Source organism: Acomys minous (genome assembly GCF_964271855.1).
Source record: "Acomys minous genome assembly, chromosome: 14".
Taxonomy (NCBI): domain Eukaryota; kingdom Metazoa; phylum Chordata; class Mammalia; order Rodentia; family Muridae; genus Acomys; species Acomys minous.
This window is the reverse complement of record NC_140496.1, coordinates 62,694,266-62,716,218: the sequence shown is the minus strand read 5'-3', so window position 1 is coordinate 62,716,218 and position 21,953 is coordinate 62,694,266. Positions and strand designations below refer to the sequence as shown.

Below are 21,953 nucleotides of genomic sequence, written 5' to 3'. Positions count from 1 at the left end.
CCTGCCAGAAGAGAGCGGCTGACTTGAACATTACCAAACACAGAAAAGAAGGATCTTTATGAATGAGTTCTCCAGTGTCGGCTTCTCAGAAGTGGCTGGCTGCATGTAGGCAGGCTCATGTGCCCAGGGGTGGGGGAAGTCACTCTGCTCCAGCCTTTGGCTCAGAACGCCCAGCCCCCCCCCACCTACTCCCCCCCAATCCCCTACCCCCACCTCTACCACCCCCGACCCCACCCCTGTCCTTGTGGAGCCAGGTCTGGAGCTTTGCAGGGCCTAGGACAAGCACTCCTTCCTGGGGGAAAGACCTGAACTGATTCAAGCAGTAGGCAAGTTCTTCCCTGGCTGAGGAGGGGGGGGGGGGCTCTGTTTTTCTGTTTACAGTATTTCGAGGCAGAATAATTGTGGTTCTGCGGGAAGAATCCTGTTTGTGTTTACTGGTGTGTTTAAAGAGAGAAGCACAAACAAAGCTGAGCAGAGAGAGGTTGAGATTGATTTCCAGGCATTCTGGAAGAGAGCTGTGAAAGGAATACCGGCCTGGAAATCCTCTTCCAAACACCGCAGCGATCCGAACTGCCCTATCACAAAGCAAAGGCATCGCGTGGGTGAGGCACGCGAGCCATTCAAGAGCCACCCATGCGTGTTAACCTTTTCTGTAGCACAGAAAGCCCTGGGTCCACCCCATCTTTAAGTAGACAGCACACTTTCAGAGCAGCCTCTGTGTCAGAGCCAAGGCTGGCCCCTCATGCCAGCTTACCTCATGGTAAGAACATGCCAGGCAATCACAAGCTCAGTAGCTATTGGCTGGGGAGGAAAAAGAGAAAGTTCCAGCCTTGCCGCCCCTTTCTCTCAGAGGTGGCCGTACCATGGTCCTTTAGGCTTGCTGGTTCCCTGCTGATGTCTTAGCTGCCCTAGTGTTTGGAGTCACCCTACAAGCCTTTTCTTGCCAAATGTTTCTCCCAAGGGTGTGGGAGGTCTTCATGGCTAATCCCCGGCCATGAACTTTTCAGCTGGCTGAATGGGAAAAGGACTAGTGAATACTTCACAAGAAAGCTTTTCTTTCCTTCTACTTTTAATGTGTGTGTGTGTGTGTGTGTGTGTGTGTGTGTGTGTGTGTGTGTCTACTTGTTAATTCATACAAGTAGATATTCTCCAACACACGTGTGTGTAGAAGCCAGAGACCAACCGCAAGTGCCTGTCCCCTCCACCTTTAATTGTTCAGTAGGTGCTGGGGACCTGATCTCAAGTCCTGATGCTTGCGCAGCAGGCACTGAACTAGTGCCCTCCATCGCTAAATACACACGGGTCTCTCTGTCCCCCAGTCTCTATTACTCTCACCCATGATGCCACCACCATCTCGTGGATTGCTGCCGTGAGAAGGATCGAGAAGGGCCTCTCGGATGCTGAGCAGAGACCTGAAGGAATATGGGTGGCATGGAGAAGAGCGGGAATAATGCACGCAAAACTCATCAGGTCGGAGGATCCTTGTGATATTCTTGGAATAGCAAGGAGATTCCTAATGGGATTTCTGTAGGAAGGTGGCAGGAGATGAGAAAGTTAGTGGGAAGAATCAACCCAAGCATGCCCCTGTGACCACCATGGTGCCGTGGCTCTGAACAGGAAGTCCCCGCAGAGTCTTAAGCCTCTGATCTGTTTCCGGGGGACCTTAGCTGCTAGAGGATACATACAGACCGCACTTCCTATGTGTCATGGTGTGCTTTACTCCTCTACGTTTCCTTCCGTGCGTATTCATTTGCTTATCGATTTACTGAATTGTCCTTTCTAGAGTGCAAGCTTCCTGGGATGGTGTCTTAACTGCTGAATTCCAGTGCCTAGAATAAATAGCTGACTGAAGAGAGGCATGATGGGTAGGAACTTACCTACGGTTCTTTTTACGCTCCTGCCTGGCCCTGGAAATGTCGCAAGATGATCATGGTCCAAATGCTATGCAAGGGCTCAGAGCAAACATCCCTCGCAAGAAGTCCCAGCCCTCCTAAGGCTGAAGCGCCATACAGTGTATGTCCTCGCCAGTCTGTTCTGCCCACGAACATCCTACACGGCATGACATCCTACATGGATGATATCTAGAGAGGCCTGGTTTTGTTTCTCACATGGCTAGAAATGACTTTTGAATGGGGAAATTGAAACTGAGGAAGCCAAGGTTTAGTTAAACTAACAGGGGCCGAGGCCCACAACACTGTCAAGCCATGTGGTCTTTGAAGATACACACCTGAAGACTTCACAAGCAAAGGCAATAAGATATGGCAGTGGCAGGATAAAATACGAGGGCCGTGTTGCAAGCTAAGAGGATCCCCCCAGATCTCTGAAGGCCAGGAAGACTTCTAGGAGAAGACAGTGGAGGTTTACGTCTGCGAGATGAGCGTTCATGTTCTGAGAAAGGAAAATGCACTGTGTTGGGTGCATCTTGCAAGTACACGTTGGGCTGGAATGCAACGACAGTGTCTGTGTATGCTCAGAGTCGGCAATGTTCTCTGGTGCACAGTGTTCATAGATATCGATGGAGTCAAAGACTCCTTGTTGAGATGTAAGCCGGCACCCTCTTTTGGGAATTTCGGTACCAGGGAACTAGCAGTTAAGAAATGCCAGCAAGGACCCGAAGGCCACTCATTTTCAGGAAGAGTAATATGGAGCAAGCCTTTGGCAGGGGTCCACCCGACACGGATGACACGAGATAACAGCCAGTATTTAGACTGAGGTATTGGTGATCCCTGTACAAGTACAGACAGACTATTGAAACCGAAGAGTTAGTAAAAGCACATCTCAGATAAGCTCCGTACCAAGCTTGATGGTGGAGAACCCCAACCTTCAGTGTCCCCCTCTCTACTTCCAGCCTGAGTCCTCCTGCCTCCTGAAACCCCAGGCAGGCTCCCTCCAGGGTTAGGTTTTAAAGAGAAATGCAAATCACCTGGAGACTGCTTCATGCTTGGAAGAAGCTTTTTTTTTTTTTTAATCGATTCTGCTTTTGTTAAAGTGATTTTTGGACACTGTCAAAAATGCTCTCATCTCAGAGCACAGGGTGACAGATAGGTTGCCGATGACAATTATGTAACTGAGTCAACAGTGGCAGCGAGCCACCATGTAAGGGGAGGAGGCTGCTCCATCCCATCCTCCACCTTTCTCAGGCCCAACTCACTCTCCTTCAGATGTTCAGGAGCATTCCAGCCCACCCAGGCCTGAAGCTGACCCCTCACCACCACACTGGCTCTTGTATATACACACACATCCAAAGGCTCCCCACTTCTGGCATCACCATCTCCTCACCTGAGCTGCCCCAACGACTTGCTCAGCCAGTCTAGGTCAGCCACAATGCTAAGCAAAGCCAAGCAAAAATTAAAAAAAAAAAAAAAAAAAAAAAAAAAGGGAAATTCACTTTGACAAAACTCACCGCATAGAATACGTTCTCAGACTAGTTATGTTGGTCTTATTTAATATTGGGAGTTCCACGTTATCCCTTTCCTCTGTTAACTGAGATAATTGGGGATTTGTTTTATTTATAGCATCAATTATGAACACGGAAATTAATCCTTGAATGGTACATTTGGGAGCTCAACTGCCAAGGGAGCACAAGGGAAGCCTGGGCACAGCTCAGGGGTCTCTCCTGTCGGCACAGGAGCCTGACAAGAAATCACATCTTCAAGCCTGGGTGATAATTTGGACTGTCAGTTGTTCTTGTGTGCTTAAAGTATTTTGAAATATTAAATAAATGGTGATAATTGGCTTCAGGAGAGCCCTCCCTGGAGGACATCTACTGACACACGAGCAAGGTAGCAGTAGGAAAGCAGGCAGGGATGGCTACCGGAGCCTGGTGAGCATCTTCACCTACACTGGTTGTCAGCATGTTGGCTAGCACTGCTCTGAGAAGGGGCTGAAGGCAGCATTCTTGATTAGAAATGGGAGTTCGGGAAGGAAGGAGTAGGTCAGGGAGGGACCACAGACATGGTAGGTGTGTGCTGGGAGCTGTTGGAAGCAACTGGACCAAAGCAGAGTTGGTACTTCATAATTCCTCATCACACGGGGCTCAAATTCAATATAGATGAAGGGAAAGATGAACTTCCTTCAATGGTTGAGCCGAGATAAAACTAGCCAGTGACTGTGGTTTGGGCAGACACCAGCCAGGAGAGAAGGAAAGCTTCCCAGAGTTAAGCCAGACAGTCCCCTAGTAAAGGCAAGAAGATCCGTGTGGTCCCGTAGAGCATCTCAGTGGACAGATCAGTCACCGAGTATGGTCTGCTTTCCTGTCTCCTGGAAGAGGCAGCATCTAGAGCTGCAGGGCTGCAGGCTCACATCTTAAATTTACCCTCAAGAAAGGACAGGCACTGAGAACAATATCAGGCCAGCCCTCTGGGGAAGGTGCCCCATCTACACTGATCCCTCCATTCAAAAGCATTTTGCCAAGCACCTCCTACATAGAGCCACACAGACGAGCCTGGTAATGGTGCCAACTGCCAGCTCAGGTCAAAGTCAAAGTAGCTTCATCTAGCACCAAGCTACAATCAGACAGGGTGGACGGAAGAAAAGTGTTAAGTTGTCTGAAATGAAGGACGAAACGTTTCTTTTCCAGCTCAGTTGCTTCTTCTCTCAGAATCTAGACATTCCAATGTATGTATGGGGGGCCCTGGGGGCAGACAAACACACGTGTTCATGGAGGGCGTGGAGGGAGAAAGCCCAGGACCTGCAGGGGAGCCACACCTGTCCCCAGTGCAGGCAGATTCTTTTCCTTCTCACACGCCTTCTCCTGCAGCCTACCTGCTCTTCACGCCACCCTCAAGAAACTATATGTGAGGCCAATACTGTCCACCCCCTGATGCTGGACTTGCCTCTACAGATGAACACTGAAAGAAACCAACCGTTACCCCCACAGCAAAAATAGCAGTAGAATCCCAAGTTTAGCTATGAGAGCAGCCACTGATCCCTAGTGCTGTCTTCCGGCCTGTCTAGTTGGACATGTGTGATGTGCAGAGTCTCTATGTGCCCAGGACAGTGCCTGGCATATACTATTCACCAAGCTGATGCTTTCTAGAGTAGCGATGAGACTAGCCTAGAATATCGCATCCTGAGGCCATCTAAAAGTACTAAGGCCAAGCGTCTGACTTCTACTAGAGGCCACAATGGAGAGGGAAGAGTGGGACACAGTGAAAGGAGAAAGGGCAGCAAGGGCTCCCAGACTGGCATCTGACAACCAGCTCCGCGACTCTGGGAAGGTCACTGAGCCTTTCCAGGCCCGGCCTTCTGTATTTTAAAAGAGTACAGAACTTTTCCTCCCTTGCAGGGCGGCTGAGAGGACTTAAATATAATATATGCCAAGTGCTCAGCACACTGCTGACACGCAGTAGACACCCAGATGCTATTAGACTAATAATAAGAAGTAATGGGCAAGTGGCCAGTGATGTCCCTGTTGATCTCCTTCAGTTGATCCCATTTTAACTCTGACACCCATCAATCTGCCTTGACGTTTCCCAGTACAAGTTCTTCCCTTTAGTGTCATGAATCTCATCAAGAGGCAACTCAGGACGCTGGGGAGTAAGGACCACATCAGGGGCATGCGTGAGGGTTGGGATGGGTACCTGGGTTTCTTTAGGAAGGTGAAAGAATGGCCAGGGTCAGCGTAGAAGGGACAAATATGAAGCCAAGTGCCCAGGTCACTTTATCCCAAAGGTTACACCTGCCATTTGATCCAAGAAAGATAAAGTACCCGAGTTAAACATCCTTACTCACTCTGGTGAGTAGCTATTTGAAAGTGTGTGTGTGTGTGTGTGTGTGTGTGTGTGTGTGTGTGTGTGTGTGTGTGTGGTGTTGGGAAGAATGGCTTGGCTGTGTAGCTTTCTTTAGACAGACAGAGGAAAGGGGATGCCTGGCTCAAATGTGGCCTTCACAAATGAATGGTGACATCCCTTGCTCTCCTCCCTGCTCCTCCCTTGCGGCAGAATGACAAATGTAATCACTTTAAAAGGTCCAATCACCTGCTCAGTCATTCCCAATAAACACGCACAGCACTATGGAAAAACCTATACCACCTCAACGGGGGTTCAGCCAGGAAAAAAAAATTGAATCACCAGGAGTCCACCAACAGAATTGTCAAAGACCAAATAAAAAGCTCCATGAATTCTCCATCAGCAATATAACGCTTCCTTGTCTAAGCAAATCTAGACCCAGCACATGAATTGTGGAGAGATTTTTCATTAGTCTCATGGCTTCCAACGGCTGAGGCAGAAACCCCTCTGAAATCTACGTCTCCATAAAACTGCGTGTATTTGCTCTAATCCTGTTCGGGTGAAGATTTTAACCTCCTTCCTGGGCCCCCTTCCTTTGGTGGAAAGCTTCATGCCCCTGCATCATAAGTGTATTCTTGTGACCTCAGTGGAGTGTGGAACTCAGAGATCTGGAAAACAAAGTCACCTGAGACTTCCCAGAGTGCCTGGCTCTTCCTCTGACGATATTGCTGCTTGTCTGACCACATGACCCACTGCGACTATTTCACAGACACACAGGCAGGCTGAGCCATTCCATCTCTGACTCCGGCTGATAAAACAAGACTGTCCCTCCTTTAGTGAGAGAAAAAGAAACCAGTACCTTGCTTTGCAGAAAACCTAGAATCATTGTCACTGAGAGAAAATTCTAATCAGAGATACCGAACCTGTGAGTGTCTGTGGCAGCAAAAAAAAAAAAAAAAAAAAAAAAAAAAAAAAAAGAAAGAAAGAAAGAAAGAAAGAAAAATGTGGCAAACAAGAAAGCAGCTTGCAAATATCCTGCAAAGGAGAAGGCCAGGAAGGACCAGTGAAGGAAATCTGCCTGTACAGATTGTACACCATTCACTCAACTTCTCATGGCCTTCTGCCCCACCACCCACTGCTCTGTCTTCCTCTTTTTCATAGTCCTTAGAGGCACTCCACCCTGCTATCACACACGTGGAACTGCTTGTCGAGGACAGAAATGGTGACTTAATTGCTCGGAGCAAGTCACCATCCACAAACAAACCACTCATCCATTTTTTTTTGACTATTCCACATCTCTGGCCCCCATGACTTGGCTAGAGGGCTTTTATCTCCAAACCGACTCTCCTCAACGCCGACACACCATCGAAAACTTCATCATCAGTCAACCCAGCTTCACCCTACCTAGGCCAGTGGCACTGACTTACCCCAACGTAGTCATGGTGACGATGGTGTACCAGAAAGATGCAGGGATGCTTGTGAACTTGCTGGCAGAGGAGCCCTTCTCAGCATAAAACATCACAGTGGCAAATATGATGATGGCCATGGTGAGTGAGAAGAGGAGGAAGCCCAGTTCTGAGGCACAGCTCTTCAGGGTGTAGCCCAGGATCCGGAGGCCCTGGGAGTGTCGGGAAAACTTGAAGATCCTGAAGACTCGGAAGACCCGGAGTGTTACAAATGCCCCGGACACATCCTCATTGTTGGTCATGACCAGGCCGATGTAATACGGCATGATGGCCACGACGTCGATGATGCTCATCACACTGCGGATGAAGCGGTACCTGCTGGGCGCTGCAAAAAGCCGGAGGAGGTACTCCACAGTGAAGATCATCACACAGGCGGTGTCCAGGCAGAAGAAAGCTACCGAGTAGCGCTCTCCACACGGCAGCTCCTTGTTCCCGGGCACCGTGCCGCAGGGCACCGTCTCCACCACGTTGGTGATGACCGAGACGGCAATGAAGAAGCCAGTCACGTAGTAGAAGACCAGTGCCAGGGTGCTGGTGTGTGGGTTCTCGAAGGCCCGCCACATGGTCTGGCGGAAGCTGAGCGAGGGCATGGACTCCTGGTTGTTCTCAGAGTCATTGTCATCCATGAGCCGCTCAGCATTCTCCCGCTTGCGGTCTTTATACTCCTCGTAGCAGCAGTCTCCGATGATCTCGGGGAGGATCCCATAGAAGGCCAGCTCATCATCGTAGGCAGAGATGCACTCGTAGCGTGGGTAGTGCAGCTTCCCGGTGCGGTAGAAGTTGAGCACGCAACGGAACACTTCCGGGTCGCGGTCAAAGAAGTACTCCTTGGTGTCCTCGTTGAAGAAGAACTCCTTCTCTGTGCTGCCCAGCAGGGTGTCGGGATAGCGCTCCAGAGTGGTCCTCCAGGTCTGGAACCGTCGCCCGCTCACGTTGAGGACGATCAGCTCATCTTGTCGCTTGTTCTTGTCAGCCGGAGCGAGGGGCATGGGGCAGTTGGCCACCGGCATCCATCCAATGGCCGCAGCCCGGGCAAAAGGCAGCCAGGCTGCAACTCCTGCCGCCATGGTGACTCCAGCTTTTGGGCTGGTAGCTGCTGGGACACTGTGCACGACAGTTTGGAGTTAGATCAGTGACCCCTGGAGGATAGGAGAGAGCAGAGAAAAGACCTGAGTCCATTTTGATTTTTTTTTTTTTTAAAGAATGGAACAAGGCCGAGAGAGTCATTGCTGAGTGACACAGTAAGCCTCCAAGGCACGTTAATAACTGAAAGCACCAAAAGTGAGGACCCCAGTGGTGATGCACGAGGGGCTGTGCAAAGGGCCGGTTCAGAGGATGTCGCAGACTGCCTGACACAAAGTGGCAAATTCCTGGAGGGGCCCAGGAGCACTTGGGAAGGAAAGCCTCTACCAGGCAGATCTGGGATGATGGGTAATAATGAGCTCTGAAAGGTTATGGCGTTATCACGAATTTAAATTGGGAGAGGGTAAATGAGTTCTCATTAAACGAATTTAAAAGTGGGATAAACATGCTAATTTTTATTTCACTCTTCACCCACCAGGGTAATCAGGAACGGGGTTCCAATGAAGGCGATCAAGCAAACACATCTTTCTCTACTCCTCTCCCCCCCCCCAGCCCCCCCACCGTGGGAAGGAGACTGGGGCTGGGTTTGGAAGATTCGGTGAAGGCACGTGACCCAAGTGAGCCCAGAGCCCCCGTAAGATTCTACCCCTAACTCCCATAGGGAAGGCTCTCCATGGCAAAGTTGTACTTACTCTTCGGGGATGCTTGGCCTGGGTCCTTGCCCTAGCAACCTGATGGCAACCTTCAGCAGCATGACGGACCAACAAGAGAAAGACTGTGAGGTTGTACAGGGCCTCTCTCCCGCCCAACGAAGGGATTCTTGGGTTCTCAGTCCAGTCCACCTTCCTTCCACATACTGTCCCTGTCCCTCCCCAAAGGAAGCTACGCCGTGCTCACTGCCTCCTAGTTCCATCTGCCTGGAACCTAGAGTTCCCTCCCATTATATAACAATGCTTCTTCCTGTGCCGGGCTCCCTCACCTGTCCTCTCCCGCACCCTGTGAGACTTCTTCAGGCCTGGGCACCCTTGTCCCTCCACTCCCAGCTCTCTGCACCACGTCTCCCCGTCACCTGCCTGGATGGGAGGGAATAACGGCACAGTGAACTATATTTGGCTTCGGGAAACAGATTTACCTTCCCAGATCTGGCTTTTTAAAAGATGATAGTGGAATGACTCTGCAATCCCCAAATGTATACCATCTGTGGGAAGACATGTGGTGACACAGAAACACACGTAACAGTGACGGGAAATTGTTTGGGGTTGGCACGCTCAACTCCACTAATCCTAAACTGATCACACAGCTCAGAGCCAAATCCTAACTCAAGAGTTATTTGGCTTCTAGAGAGCCTCACTTGGTTTATTTCTGCATTGAAGTTAAGGAGGCAGAGGTGACTTTTGGAGTTGGCCGTGTTGTTTGTGGGTTTGGTTGTGCTGTTCAGTGGTTTGTTTGTTTGTTTTTAATTCCACAGAGACCTGTGGTGAGCTCTGCCCTTTCTCTCCACGCACTCCACTTCACCTGCTTCCTAACTCCCAGCTCTTCCAATTCTTTTGGTCCTGAGATGCCAGTGGACATTTCTACCTGGATGCATCTGAAACAGAGAGACTTTAAGCTATCTCCATCCAGAATGCTGCTCTCCACCTTCTGCCCAGAGCATCCCTCATCCTAGGCCACTCACCCTGACTGCCGTGTTCAGACTCTGTTCCGAGGGGAATGCCAAGTCACGAAGCTCCATGAAAGACTGGATTCCCTCGACCCTCCTTCCCCCTGGCATCCTCGTCCCACTCTCCTCCCCACCTGCAGATCCCTCCATTACCTTGAAATTCTCTTTACTCAGAGTGCTTTACTCTGTAGCCTACGAAACAAAGCCAACTCCACGGCCTGGCATTCCAGCATCCTCATAAAGGGACCCAGCCTAACATACCCGCCAGCCAGCCCAGGTACCCGCCTAGCCTCCAACAACAAGAGCAGACGCTGGCTCACAAACAAACCCTGGATAGCTGTCTCTCTGCGGTATATCCCTCGGTTCTTCCTCTCACCTTACTCATTAAAATACTACCTGTTCTCCCTTTGGTGATGCTTTCTCTTCTCCCCCAGCCTCTCCTTCCTCTAGGCTCTCCACTCTGCCTCTCTGCTCTAGCACCAGCCATGCCAAGCTTGGATTACAGGTGCTTTGCATCCCCGTCACTAGCAGTAATGACATTAACAGTAATAAATGTGCAGATACTCTACGCAAGGTATTGCACTGTCTCCCGTGGCTATCTCATTTAATCTTCACAGCGATCCCGGGCAGAGGAATCTATCATGTCCATTATTTCATGGAAAACACAATCTACGGCCTATGGGTACCAAGCATCCTAATAACCATGAAGCACAGGACAAGGGGTTGACCTTGAATGGATTACTGAGAGCAGACCCCAGCAGGTTCAGCCAGTACCTTATGCACTCATGGATTGTTTCCATCAATCTACCAAAAAAAAAAATCTGGAGGAGGCACCACTTATCTTGCACATGAAGAAAATTAAAGATAAGGAATCGTCGAGCTTTTCTGAATGATTAGTAAGTAGTCAGAGTGCACTGGGAGTCAAGATTCTAGGCAGGACACTCCTCAGGCCCCACAAAGATCTTTTAGGACAAAGGCCATGCAATCTCAGCCTTCCATCCAGCCCAGCAAGCACAATCATGCGTGTGATGCTTGAGTAGGTGCTGGAGACAGCAACGCTGCTTTATGGGTGCTGCTGATTGCACGCTATGGGTTCAACTCTGTGCCTTGCTTCTGTGTCTCCTGGGCTTGTCAAAGATGCCTGTTATCTCTAACTTGGGAGACAGAGTTGAACCAAAATCCCCAGAACTGAGTGTCTGCAGATTCTCTGTTGTCTCTGTTAAGTGTGGTCAAGGAGTCGATCTCTGCCTCAGTTTCCCCACCCAAATGCTAAGGGGGAATTTTCTTTTTTTTAATATCAATTTTTATTAATTCATTCATATTACATCTCAATTGTTATCCCATTCCTTGTATCCTCCCATTCCTCCCTCCCTCCCATTTTTCCCCTTACTCCCCTCCCCTACAACTGTGACTGAGGGGGACCTCCTCCTCCTGTATATGCTCATAGGGTATCAAGACTCTTCTTGGTAGCCTGCTATCCTTCCTCTGAGGGCTACCAGGCCTCCCCATCCAGGGCACGTGGTCAAATATGGTGCATCCGAGTTTGTATGAAAGTCAGTCCCCACTCTCCACTCTCTACTCAGCTGTGGAGACTGTCCTGTCCATTGGCTAGATCTAGTTTGGTGTTCGATGTTTACTGCACATATTGTCCTTGGCTGGTGCCATAGTTTAAGCAGAAACCCTGGGCCCAAATCCACCCATCATAATGTCCTTCTTGTAGGTTTCTAGGACCCTCTGGATCCTTCTATTTCCCCCTTCTCCCTTGCTTCTCTCACCTAGAGTCCCAATAGGATGTCCTCCCCTAAAGGGGAATTTTCATAAGTCCCTCTCTTCCTCTCGTCTTACAGAAGATAAGAATGGCAATGACGTTTCCTATAGGTGTCACTGCTCAGAGGATAGAAAAACAGCATGGGCCTGATGAGCTCTTGATTATAGCAACTGAAGAACGGAGGAGAGAGGAGGTCATTCATCCATGACAGCAGGCAATCCACACACCACCGAGAGAAGATTCAGAAACACTTCCTGCATGGCGTAGTTGCCTTTGAGGCATTCGCCCTTACAACAAACTATGTTTTCTCTGGTCCCGATGTTCCTGTCCCTCAGCCTATACTTAGTTAGGTTTCCAAGGGGTGAGGGTCTGGGAAACAAATATGAGCTTCTGACTTAGGTCATGTTCCTGAGCACTAACAGAGCTCTGGGCACTGTCTATGGCACGCTTGCATATCACACAAAATTTATTTCCTACAAATCATCCTATGACATCTCTGCCTATTGGTGACAGGAAAAACAAAAGCCACAACCTCCAACATTTCCTTCAAAGTGGCTAAGTTAATGTATGTAGGCTAGGATAGTTTTCAACACTGACCACTGTCTCGCTCACTGTCAAATGGCTTTCTTGAATGAGGTGCATCCTGATCCGGATGCTCCCATAGGAGAAGCAGGCAGCCAGGCCTGCATGCTCCGAGGACCCTTCAGTCTGTGTTAGAACTACCCTTAACTCCTGGAAGCAAGCCACTGTTAACTTACTGTGTTGCAGAATCCTCATCTGTGTAACAAAAGAGCTAGAAAAGAAAGTGACGGAGGACCCATTGGTTCAAATGATTCTCCTGGATGCAGGGCACAGAGTCTACAGCCCCTGTCTCTCTGAGCCGGCCTTGTCTTGCAGACGCTGCCCATGCAGAGCAGGAAGTAGAGCATCTGGGTTGGTTTGCTGTGGGGATGCAATTAGCCTGAGCCTCGTCTCAGCAGAGAGAGTTCTGGGAATTCCTGATGAGGCTGGTGCCCAGAACAGGGCACACAAACCACATCAATTGGGAACCAAGGTAATCTATGGCCTAGTCTACCCATGGAAAAACCCCTCACCCTCCTAGAAAGGAAAGAGGCCTTAGGCCTCAGCCCACCCCCAAATCCCCAGCTCCTGCCCCTTGGGAGACTAAGTCCCAATACTCATGAATCCTAACTGTGGGCCCTGGCAGGGGTTCAAGTGGCAAAGATTAAGAGATTACTGACTCAGGAAGTACCCTGGAGAACCTTGTTAACCAGACACATGGCTCTGAGAGGACGATGCCCTTCTGCCAGTGTTCCAGCATAGCCCTTAAATTCTGGAGTCCCATTGCTAGCTTCTTGCCTTCGCAAGCTGAGCTCCACGCCCTCATCCTCTGCTCTGCGTCAACTCTTCTTTTTCCAAGGCCACGGGTAATTCACAAACTGCTTTCTGATGGATAATTTAAAGCTCAGAGAAAGGCAGTCCTCTCCCTATCTATCCTAAAGTCTCTGGTCCCAAAGGGCAAACTCTCACCCTGTACCAACAATGTTGGACAATCTCGTCCAAGAAGGCCATGCAAGTGCCACACTGCCTCCAGAGACTCAGAACCTATCCTTCTGGCTCCAAGTACCAAGAAAAGAGCAATTACCTTTTTGCCACTTCCTGTGTATGTATGTGCACATGAACATGTGCGTACACACCCAGCTTTAGAAGAGACAATCAAGCCATCAGACACCGTGCCAAATCCATTCTAGCCGTGCCTGCCACTCAACTCTGCAGGGATGACCTGACTCAAACAGGACATCTGGGGGGGAGGGGGCTACCGCAACACTCACCCCTAACAGTGCCAGAGCCTCTCCGAGCTGGCCTGGGTATGAACCCTGCAACAGGCACCACAGAGCGGCCCCATTTCCAGCCAATGGCCCAGCACACGCCTCCCAAACCAAGGTTTTTTTTTTTTTTACTAGGACGTGGATGCCTTACAAATGAAAACTCGGAAGCTATTTTTGTTTGTGGCAAAAGGGTTTGACAGTGGGAAAAATTTGGCTGTGGGGGTGAGGTAGGGATGAGAGAGAGAGAGAGAGAGAGAGAGAGAGAGAGAGAGAGAGAGAGAGAGAGAGAGAGAGAGAGAGAAACCCAAGTAAACTCAAAAATAACAAATGAGAAAAATCCCGGAAAAAAAGAGACCACTTTCTCCTGCTGTAAAAAGTCAGCTGCCTGCTAAGCAGCTTCTATTTTGGAGGCAGAGGATGAAAGAAAAAGGGCAGACCTCCTGTCCTGAGGCTTGACACTTCACCTGAGCATAGACACAAAGCAACAAAAATGTCACATCACCAAGATCTGCCCTTCAGTGACCTCAGCGCAAACTCCCCAGAAGCTGGTCTGGAGGGCTGTTTCGTGTTCTCAGGGAGTCTGTCCCGTGTCTGTGGCATTTTGGTAGAGGGGTATGAAATGAGAAAAAAAAAAGCCAAGCTGGAGATCCCTACAGCACAGGCCTGGGACGTGCACATCCTCCTCACACATCCTCTTCTCCACAGTGCCACTCCTAGGATGGCCAGAGCAGCTTCCCTAAACTCTTTTTTTTTTCCTAGCCTTCTCAATAGCAAAAGGGAACGAGCTGTTAATCGTTCTTCCTCTGGAGGTCCCTTGTGTACTTGCCTCTTGTAGCATTTAAGAAGCGACACAGAAAAATAAACACATCAGCTCCTTTGGGTGGGCCACTATGTATCCGCATGGGGTAACATAGGCACACTTGGCATTGAATGTATGCCCAGGAGCCCCCTTTCCCCGAGATCAAACATTCAAGCTCCCTTGGAGTAACAGTAAACAAGGCAATGGATTCAAGCATCTCCTACATTCGTGCATGACCACCCTGTAACACCTGACTACTGACTGCACTGTGCCTGTCACCCCGCGAAAGTTCAGAGGCACCATCAAATACAAGGAGACCTCTCTCTGCCTTGATTTCAAGTCTGGAATCTCAGCCTGTTGCTGACTTATCAAGGCTCCCAAAGATGAAAGGAAAACATCTTGGGCTGAATCAAATGCCAGCACTAAGCAAGTACAGGAATTTAGTTGATTCCAGGTTAACTTCTCTGCCCATCCCCAGTGTAAACACCTTGTAAAGCAAAAGAGTCTTTGAAACCCCTTCTCCAGGACCGGCTTGTAATAGTTAAGAGTCCTTTCCTAGGGCTCACAGTGTGTTAAGATGTGCCAGGCAGGACCAGCTGGACCGCCTCCCCTTATCCCCCCCACCCCTGCCTCTGGCTGGCACACTACAGGCTCACTGGGCTGGAGAACTTTGCGAAGCGCCCCAAAAGGCTCCAAGCTTCCACTCTCAGCCATTTCTCTTCTCAGCTCACAAAGAGCGGGGACTGAGCAAACGGCCGCCACCAGCAGCCAGATCCTGGGGCGCTGCTTCTGGCACCCGGCGAGGGAAAGCAGGCCAATGGCAAGAGGGCAGAGGTTCACACCCCCACCCCCAAACCTCTCAGCGCCTCAGTGCCCGGAGGTGGCTCCACTGCCGAGGGAACCGACGCCCCCAAGCCGGCTGCCTGCTCCCCTACGGCCCGGCCCCACCCCCAATCCTTCCGGCGCCCCAGCGCCCACCCACCCGGGCGCGGGAGTGGGAGGGTGCCGCGTGGGCAGCCGGAGCAACAGGCGTGGGAGCAGCGCTCCTCGCACTTGCTTGCTCCGGAAGGCTCGGTCTCATCCCTCTTACCTTCGCCGAAGCCAGCCCCAGGCCCCGCGCCCCGCGCGCGCGACGAAGCTGCGGCCGGGGGCCGCCAAGGCGCAGAGCGCCCAGCAGCGCGGGGAAGCGCCTAGCAGCCACCGCTCGGGCGGCTCCTCCTCGCCGGCGAAGTCGCTCGTCCCTCCCTCACTCGGTCGGTTCGTGCGTCGGTCCGTCCGTGGGGCCGTCCTTCCCCCGCTGCTGCCGCCGCCACTGCCGCTCCAGCCTAGGTTCGGCAGCACGTCCCCTCCCCGCCTAGCCGCTCCGATCTCCGGCTCGTGAGCTCCGGTTCGCTCGTTCCCTGCCCCCGCCGCCGCCGGTGCCGAGCAGAGCGGAGCCCGGCCGGCCACGGGCTGCCTTCTCCCGAGGTCCCTCTCCTGAGGAGGCGGTGGGGGCGCGGCGCGGGCGGGGCGGAGAGGAGAGTCCGGGGGAGGCGGCGAAGCTGCGCGCCTTCTACTCCCCACCGATCCCCACGGGGCCGAGCGGCCCCAGGCCGGGCCCGAGAGCGCTGAGCGGCCAGGCAGCAAAGGGAGAGAGGAGGAGGGCCCAGGAGTCTCGAGGCGGGAGGGTGCCCAGGGCGAGGGCGTGCGAGGGGGAGTGACTCTGCGCGAGTGTGTGTGTGTGTGTGTGTGTGTGTGTGTGTGTGTGTGTGTGTGTGTGTATGTGTGTGTGTGTGTGTAGAGGGGCGCGCGCGTGAGTGGGGGTGCAGCGGGAGGGGGCGGGGAGACTAGGCAGAGCCCAGTCCGTCTCCCCAGGAGAGTGGAGGAATCCTAGGGTGTGCCTGGAGGTGGTAGTGGAGTGTGCCGACGCGGGTGTGAGCGCGCGTGCCGGCGAGGGTGGGCATGAGACGAGCGTGGCAAGGTGAGCTTGGCTTGGGGATGGGGGAGGAGCCGGGCGTGCGGTGCGATCGTGATTTCGGGGGCGTGTGTGGCTGGGGACTTAGGGAGAGGTGGCAGGGAGCGACGGTGTGTATGGGGTGTGTACACTTAATTGGATGCCTGTTTTCCATTCACTGTCCACTGGCAGAGCAACTCCTCTCCTTGGTCACCTAGTGAGGTGTAGCTGGTCGCCGTGCAAGCTTCCAGGCTGACCCTGAACTGTCAGCTGTGTGTGCCAAAGCTGGAAATGTCCCAAGGGGTGCAAACTGCCTTTACCTCCACATAGGAGCCACTGTTATACAGGAGTGAGAAGGTCAGGATTCGCTCCAGTCCTCCACTACAAATACCCAGAATTAAGACTGAGGATTTAGGAACGTGAACTCTTGCTTCTTTTCCAGAAGCCCAAAGACCCCTATTGCTTAGTACTTGGACCCAGCGTGAAGAGTGGGAGATTGAGGAAGGCCCATGGGGCGTAGTGTCCAGCCGGGAGTCCCATGATCACCGGGGCAGCACGGGTAGAGCGCAGTCCCAGCTGCAGAGCGAAACGGTGGCTGACTTTCCCTGTGTCTCCGGCCTGGGTGCTGGGAATCCCGGGCCTGGAGGTTGCGAAGCAGGTAGCTTCCTGCCTCTGCAAGGACCGGAACACTTTAGCTTGAGAGATCGCAGTTCTGAATGTGGAGAGGTGTGTGCTAAGATACAAATGGAGAGAAAAGCGAAATGTGCGGCGGCGAGGGCGAGGGCGTAATTGGCAGGGCATGTCTTTAACTATGGCCGGGAAAAGATCTTCCTGAGTCCAGAATAGGGTTTCTGGCTTGTGGCAAACCGAACGTGCTCTAGAAGTACAAGGAGAAGGGTATTGAGGTCTTAGCTACTCCGGGCCTGTGGTAGCTTGGAGCTTTTTTTTTTTCTCCATAGGTTCACTTACTCTAGCCAAAGCTCCCTTAAGTGTGTCAGTCTGAAAGGTGCACAGTTGGCCATTCAAGAGGTGGCATGGACCCCATTAGCATCTGCCAACGCGGTGGAATTTGCATATCATTTGCATACAGTAATAATGATTAACAACACTGCCACTCCCTGGCCAATCCTGGAAGAATTCAGGGAAGGCCCTGGCAAGGATTCTCCCTCCCTCTTTCCTCTCTTTGGGGAAGTTTTTTGTTGTTGTTGCTAGTGTTGGGTTTTATTGTTTTATTTTAATTTTTTTTTTTTTTTTAGTTGTAACCTCAGTTGCTGTGATTCCTGAGAGAAGGTACCTTGTCTCTGCGGGGTCTGGTCCCAATATGACACTTTCCTTTGGTCTTCCACGTCTTTCCCAGTGTGGGGCTGTGGAAATACAATATTTCCTTTCTGTCTAGGTGTGAATCTCCTGCACATTCTTGCTGTTGTTCTGCAGTGGGGATCCAGCCTCCCACACTGTCAGGGAAGGAATGGTTACCTGGGAAAACAGTAGATTCTTGAATGGCCCACTAATGGGACCTCCAGGGCTTTGTAAGCCTTCCTGGAAGCCAGGGCACTCATTCAGACACGTTGCCCCACCCTCTCCAATCCTGTTCCTCAGGTGCACATACCTGGTGGAGGGTCCTGTGCGAAGTGCTCTCTCTCTCTTTCTCTCTCTCTCTCTCAATCTTGTCTCCAATATCTGGAGAAAAGTAAGGGAGACTTGGATTTCTAGTTCAGGCCAGTGTAGGCTTTGTTTATAGTTTTCCCTGAGGCCAGATGATGAGGAAAATGGGACAAAGGAGAAGAGAAAGAAGGTACAATGCAAGCGGCTGGAAGAGGCATTGTCCAGGAGACACTGGGTACCCACGCTCTTCCTGTTGGCTCCTTCCTTCCCCCCCCCCCCTCCGCCTCTGGCCCAGCCTGGCCGGGATTTTTCACTTGCTTTTCCCCCATGACACGGCCGCTTTTCCTTTAACTCTCGGCTTCTATTTAAAAAGCTAATTTGGGAGCTTGTCGATGCTCCCAATTCAGACATTTTAAATAGGAACTGAAAGTCAGGAGCCGCCAGGGCACTAGGTTTCCTCCTCTCACCACTGGCACTGTTGAAGTGTTGGTTCAGTCACCCTGGCCCTGTGTGTGTGTGTGTGTGTGTGTGTGTGTGTGTGTGTTTGTTCTGCAAGCTCGGGGTATATTTCAGGTTATCTTTTCTATTTAAAGACCATGCTCCTATGGAAAACTGCGCGTGTGTATGTCCATGTGCGGCTGTGTCCTTTCCGAGCTGTGCACACATGAGGATTCTTCCCTAGTAGGTCCCGAGGCTCTGGCCGCTATTTGCAGAGCTTGTCACCATGCGGACTCTGAGAGGAAGGAGCAACATAGCTCAGAGCCGGCTCCCTCTTAGCAGGCATGCCTGGCTGTTGCTGTCTGTGACTGTTCTCAGCGCAGCTGTACGCAGGCTTTGCTCTTTGAAGCTTGCCTGGGCTTCCTGAAGGGTCACTCTCAGCCTCACTCCTTGTGGCTGTCCTACTTCTGTTGTTTGTCCCATGCTGGGCAAGGATTGAGAGTTGGGACTCTTCTGAGAGTTCTAAGTTTTCTACATTCAAAATGCCATGTACCTTGAAGGGGGTGGGGGTGTGCGAACAGACTTTGAGGTCAGAGTGATGAGGTTTGAACCGGCTTGTGCTGTTACCTAGTTGTAGGGCCAAAGAGAGCCTACTTAACCTCTTCATGTCTTGTTTTTTTGTTTTTTTTTTCCTCATCTCTAAAATGTCACAGAATCGTGACACCTTAGTAGCTATCACAGGTAACATACTTAGAACACTGTCTAGAATTTGGGCATTTGGTTGTTGTTCACCGTCGACAGTACAGAGCAATCTGTCTAGGGAAGACGTTTGAACAGGCAGATTGTGTGCTGTGGGTGCTTCTGCACATTACATTAAACCAATATGCACGTGACAATACAAGTGGCAGGCCACAGCCTACCATGACAAGTTTATCTCATTGGGCTATCTGAGTCCCTAAGCTCCAAAAGAGACTAAAGGAGTGGGGGCAGAGTTGTAGGGACAGGGATGAGGAAGGGGGTTAGCAAGCCATAGGGGATGTCCTAGAGGCCAGTTCTATGCAGGAGGAATAAGTTCTGAGACTTGTTTGTCCGTGGGCTCCCACCTCCCTGCTTTACCCAGAAAATGAAGATGCAGATGAATGGTCAGCAGGGGTAGCCCCTAGTCCTTGCTGTCACGTTTTTTTGTTTTTGTTTTTGTTTTTGTTTTGTTTTTGTTTTTGTTTTTGTGTTTTTTTTTTTTGTCCTATCCCTGTCTCTCACCCCCATAGCCTCACCACTGGGCAGAGGAACTGGTGACTTTGTTATCAGAGTCCATTTCTCTAAGTTCGAAACAACATTAGCGTGTGCGGGAGAATCTGGGAGGCCATAGGCAGGAAGAGGACCTGTGAGCTCTCTGAGGGATCCAGGGCTGCCTCGCAGATACTGAGGTATATGCAGTGTCTTAGCTACTTTTCTATCGCTGTGATAAAAAAAAAAAAGCATCACGATCAAGGCGATTTATGAAAGAAAGCGTTTAATGTGGAGCTCATGGATTCAGAGGGTTAGAGTCCAATGTCAGCCATGGTGGAGGGGCATGGCAGCAGACAGGCAGGCAGGAGGCCGGAGCGGTAGATGGGCATCTATGTCTTGATCCACAAGCACAGGGCAGAGACAGAGAGAGAGAGAGAGGCAGAGATGGGCTTTTGAAACCTCCTGTAGCCTACTCTCCCAGTGACAGGCTTCCTGCAACAAGGCAGCACTTTTCTAATCCTTTCCAGACAGTTTCACCAACTCAGGACCAAGTATTTAAACATATGTGCCTATGGGGGGGGTTCCTTTTTATTTTTAAATTAACTTATTCACTTTACATCCTGATTGTAGCTCTCCCCCCCTTCTCCTCCTCATCCATCCCTCCCTCCCTCCCTCTTCCCCCTCCCCCTCCTTAATTACTCAGAAAAGGGGAGCCACCACCCACCCCACCCACCCCACTTTATCAAGTAGCTCAAACCACCACATCTACCTTTGCATGTCAACTCTGAGCTAGCAACAGCCCTAAACTGGCTGCTGGCTATGTCTTCTGTGCCCTTAGGGTAGACATCACCACTCACAGATGACAAAGGAAGGTGGACGGTAGCAGGGGACCTCCATAGCATTCACCTTGGTTTTTTTGAGAACCCGTGGCTGGCCAATAAGCCCCAGTGATCCTCCTGTCTCCACCTCCCCAGAGATGGCATTATAAGCAAACACCGCTGCACCCGGCCTTCTCTGTGGGCATTAGAAATGAAATGGCTCCTTAGGCTTGTGTGGCAAGCTCTTCAGGAGCTGAGCCAGTCTCAGCTCCAGGCGCTCCCTCCTGCAGGTGCGCTGTTTCCGGGATGGTTTCTTGCTCTTCCTTGCTTCTCGCTCTTCTCTGTCTGCAGACTTGTGGTTTTAAGTTTATTCTCACGCTGAGGGTCCTTTCCTGAGCTTTCCCTGGCTCCTAGCTACCAGCTTTCTTCATTCTTAACCACCCTCACCTCTTTGCTGCATCTCACCACGCTCTCCTGTTGGACTGCCCCCATCATGTCGTCTCTCTCACTCCCCCGACCTACCTGACCTACTTACACTCTTCTTCTGAGCTGCAGGCACCGCCTCTTTCTGGTGGCTTCCTGTCCCATCACCTCTTCAAACTTCTGCACTTGCTGTCCCATCCTCCAGAAATGCCCCCCACACACACACTTCCTGTTTGTTCCCCCCTTGTGGGGAGACGTGAGCAAGCATTTACCCAACTTGTGATGGGGCAAAGATCGATTCCACTCAAATGTAGTTGGCAAACCAGTGAGGGTTTTTTTTTCAGGCGGGGGGGCAGGGGAATGGGTACAGGAGCATGGATAACTCAGAGGAGCTACAGTATCAAGAAGTCTCACCCAGCTTTAGTGGGGACTTGGAACACTTCATCCCTAGAGTTTCCTGCTCAACTTGCAGCTAACTCTGTTGGGCAGCTTCCTCCCTCAGCAAGTGTCCACTGTTTTACAATCTTGGTTTCGGTGGTGGTAGTGGTGGTGGTGGTGGTGGGTGCTTATGAAGGTTCTGGGTTTCCTGGACCTCTTAACTTTCATAGTTCACTTTCATAGTCCTATGAGTCACCCTCTTCCTTCCAGGAGAGAACGTTTGTCTCCATTTTGAGGAAGTAGCTACCGAACACTCTCTTCTTAGCAGACTCAGCCTTTTAATACCCAGCGCAACACTCACACAGTAAGGTCTGGTAAATCCTTCCTGAATCCCAGATGAGCTGTTTCCCCCTCTTTATGGGGTTCTACAGTCCTTCCTGTGTATCCCAAGTGTGGTTCTTGTCTGCAGGCTTAGTTGTCTGCACGGGTGTCTCTTCCTAGCATTGATGTGGTATGATCTTGGCCAGCTCTGATTCCTGACACAGTGTGTGGTACATGGGCGATGCTCAGTGCATCTGGAGTATGATTTATTCTAACAGTCACTCGGACAGTTCCCTTGGTTATAAGTGATAGAATATGTGTCAAATTAGCCATCTGGTCTCTCCAAGTCCCTTTTTGATGGATCTCAAGCATGGACATGAGGACATATGGGGGTGGGCAGAGAAGAAGGACAAGGGGATTCCATTTGGGCTGATCCTAGATGAAGAGAGCCCCCACAGTACCCCCTTCCCAGG

The 21,953-nt window shown here is 51.0% G+C and overlaps 1 protein-coding gene across 4 annotated transcripts in view; it reads right to left on the bottom strand.

Moving 5' to 3' along the window:
* KCND3 (potassium voltage-gated channel subfamily D member 3) overlaps positions 1-16,104 on the bottom strand; it is a 217,098-nt gene extending 200,994 nt beyond the window's left edge. Inside the window, exons 1-2 of one of the 4 annotated variants that reach the window (XM_084757954.1) lie at positions 15,425-16,104; positions 7,157-8,334 (exon numbers count right to left, since the gene is read on the bottom strand). In XM_084757954.1, coding sequence (XP_084614080.1) covers positions 7,157-8,262 — 1,106 coding nt within the window. In that variant the 5' untranslated portion in view covers positions 8,263-8,334; positions 15,425-16,104. Of the gene's footprint in view, positions 1-7,156; positions 8,443-8,749; positions 8,799-8,970; positions 9,180-15,424 lie in introns of those variants that run through there. The other 3 variants (XM_084757957.1, XM_084757956.1, XM_084757955.1) reach the window with 3 other exon arrangements.
* Between the last annotated feature and the right edge of the window lie 5,849 nt (positions 16,105-21,953).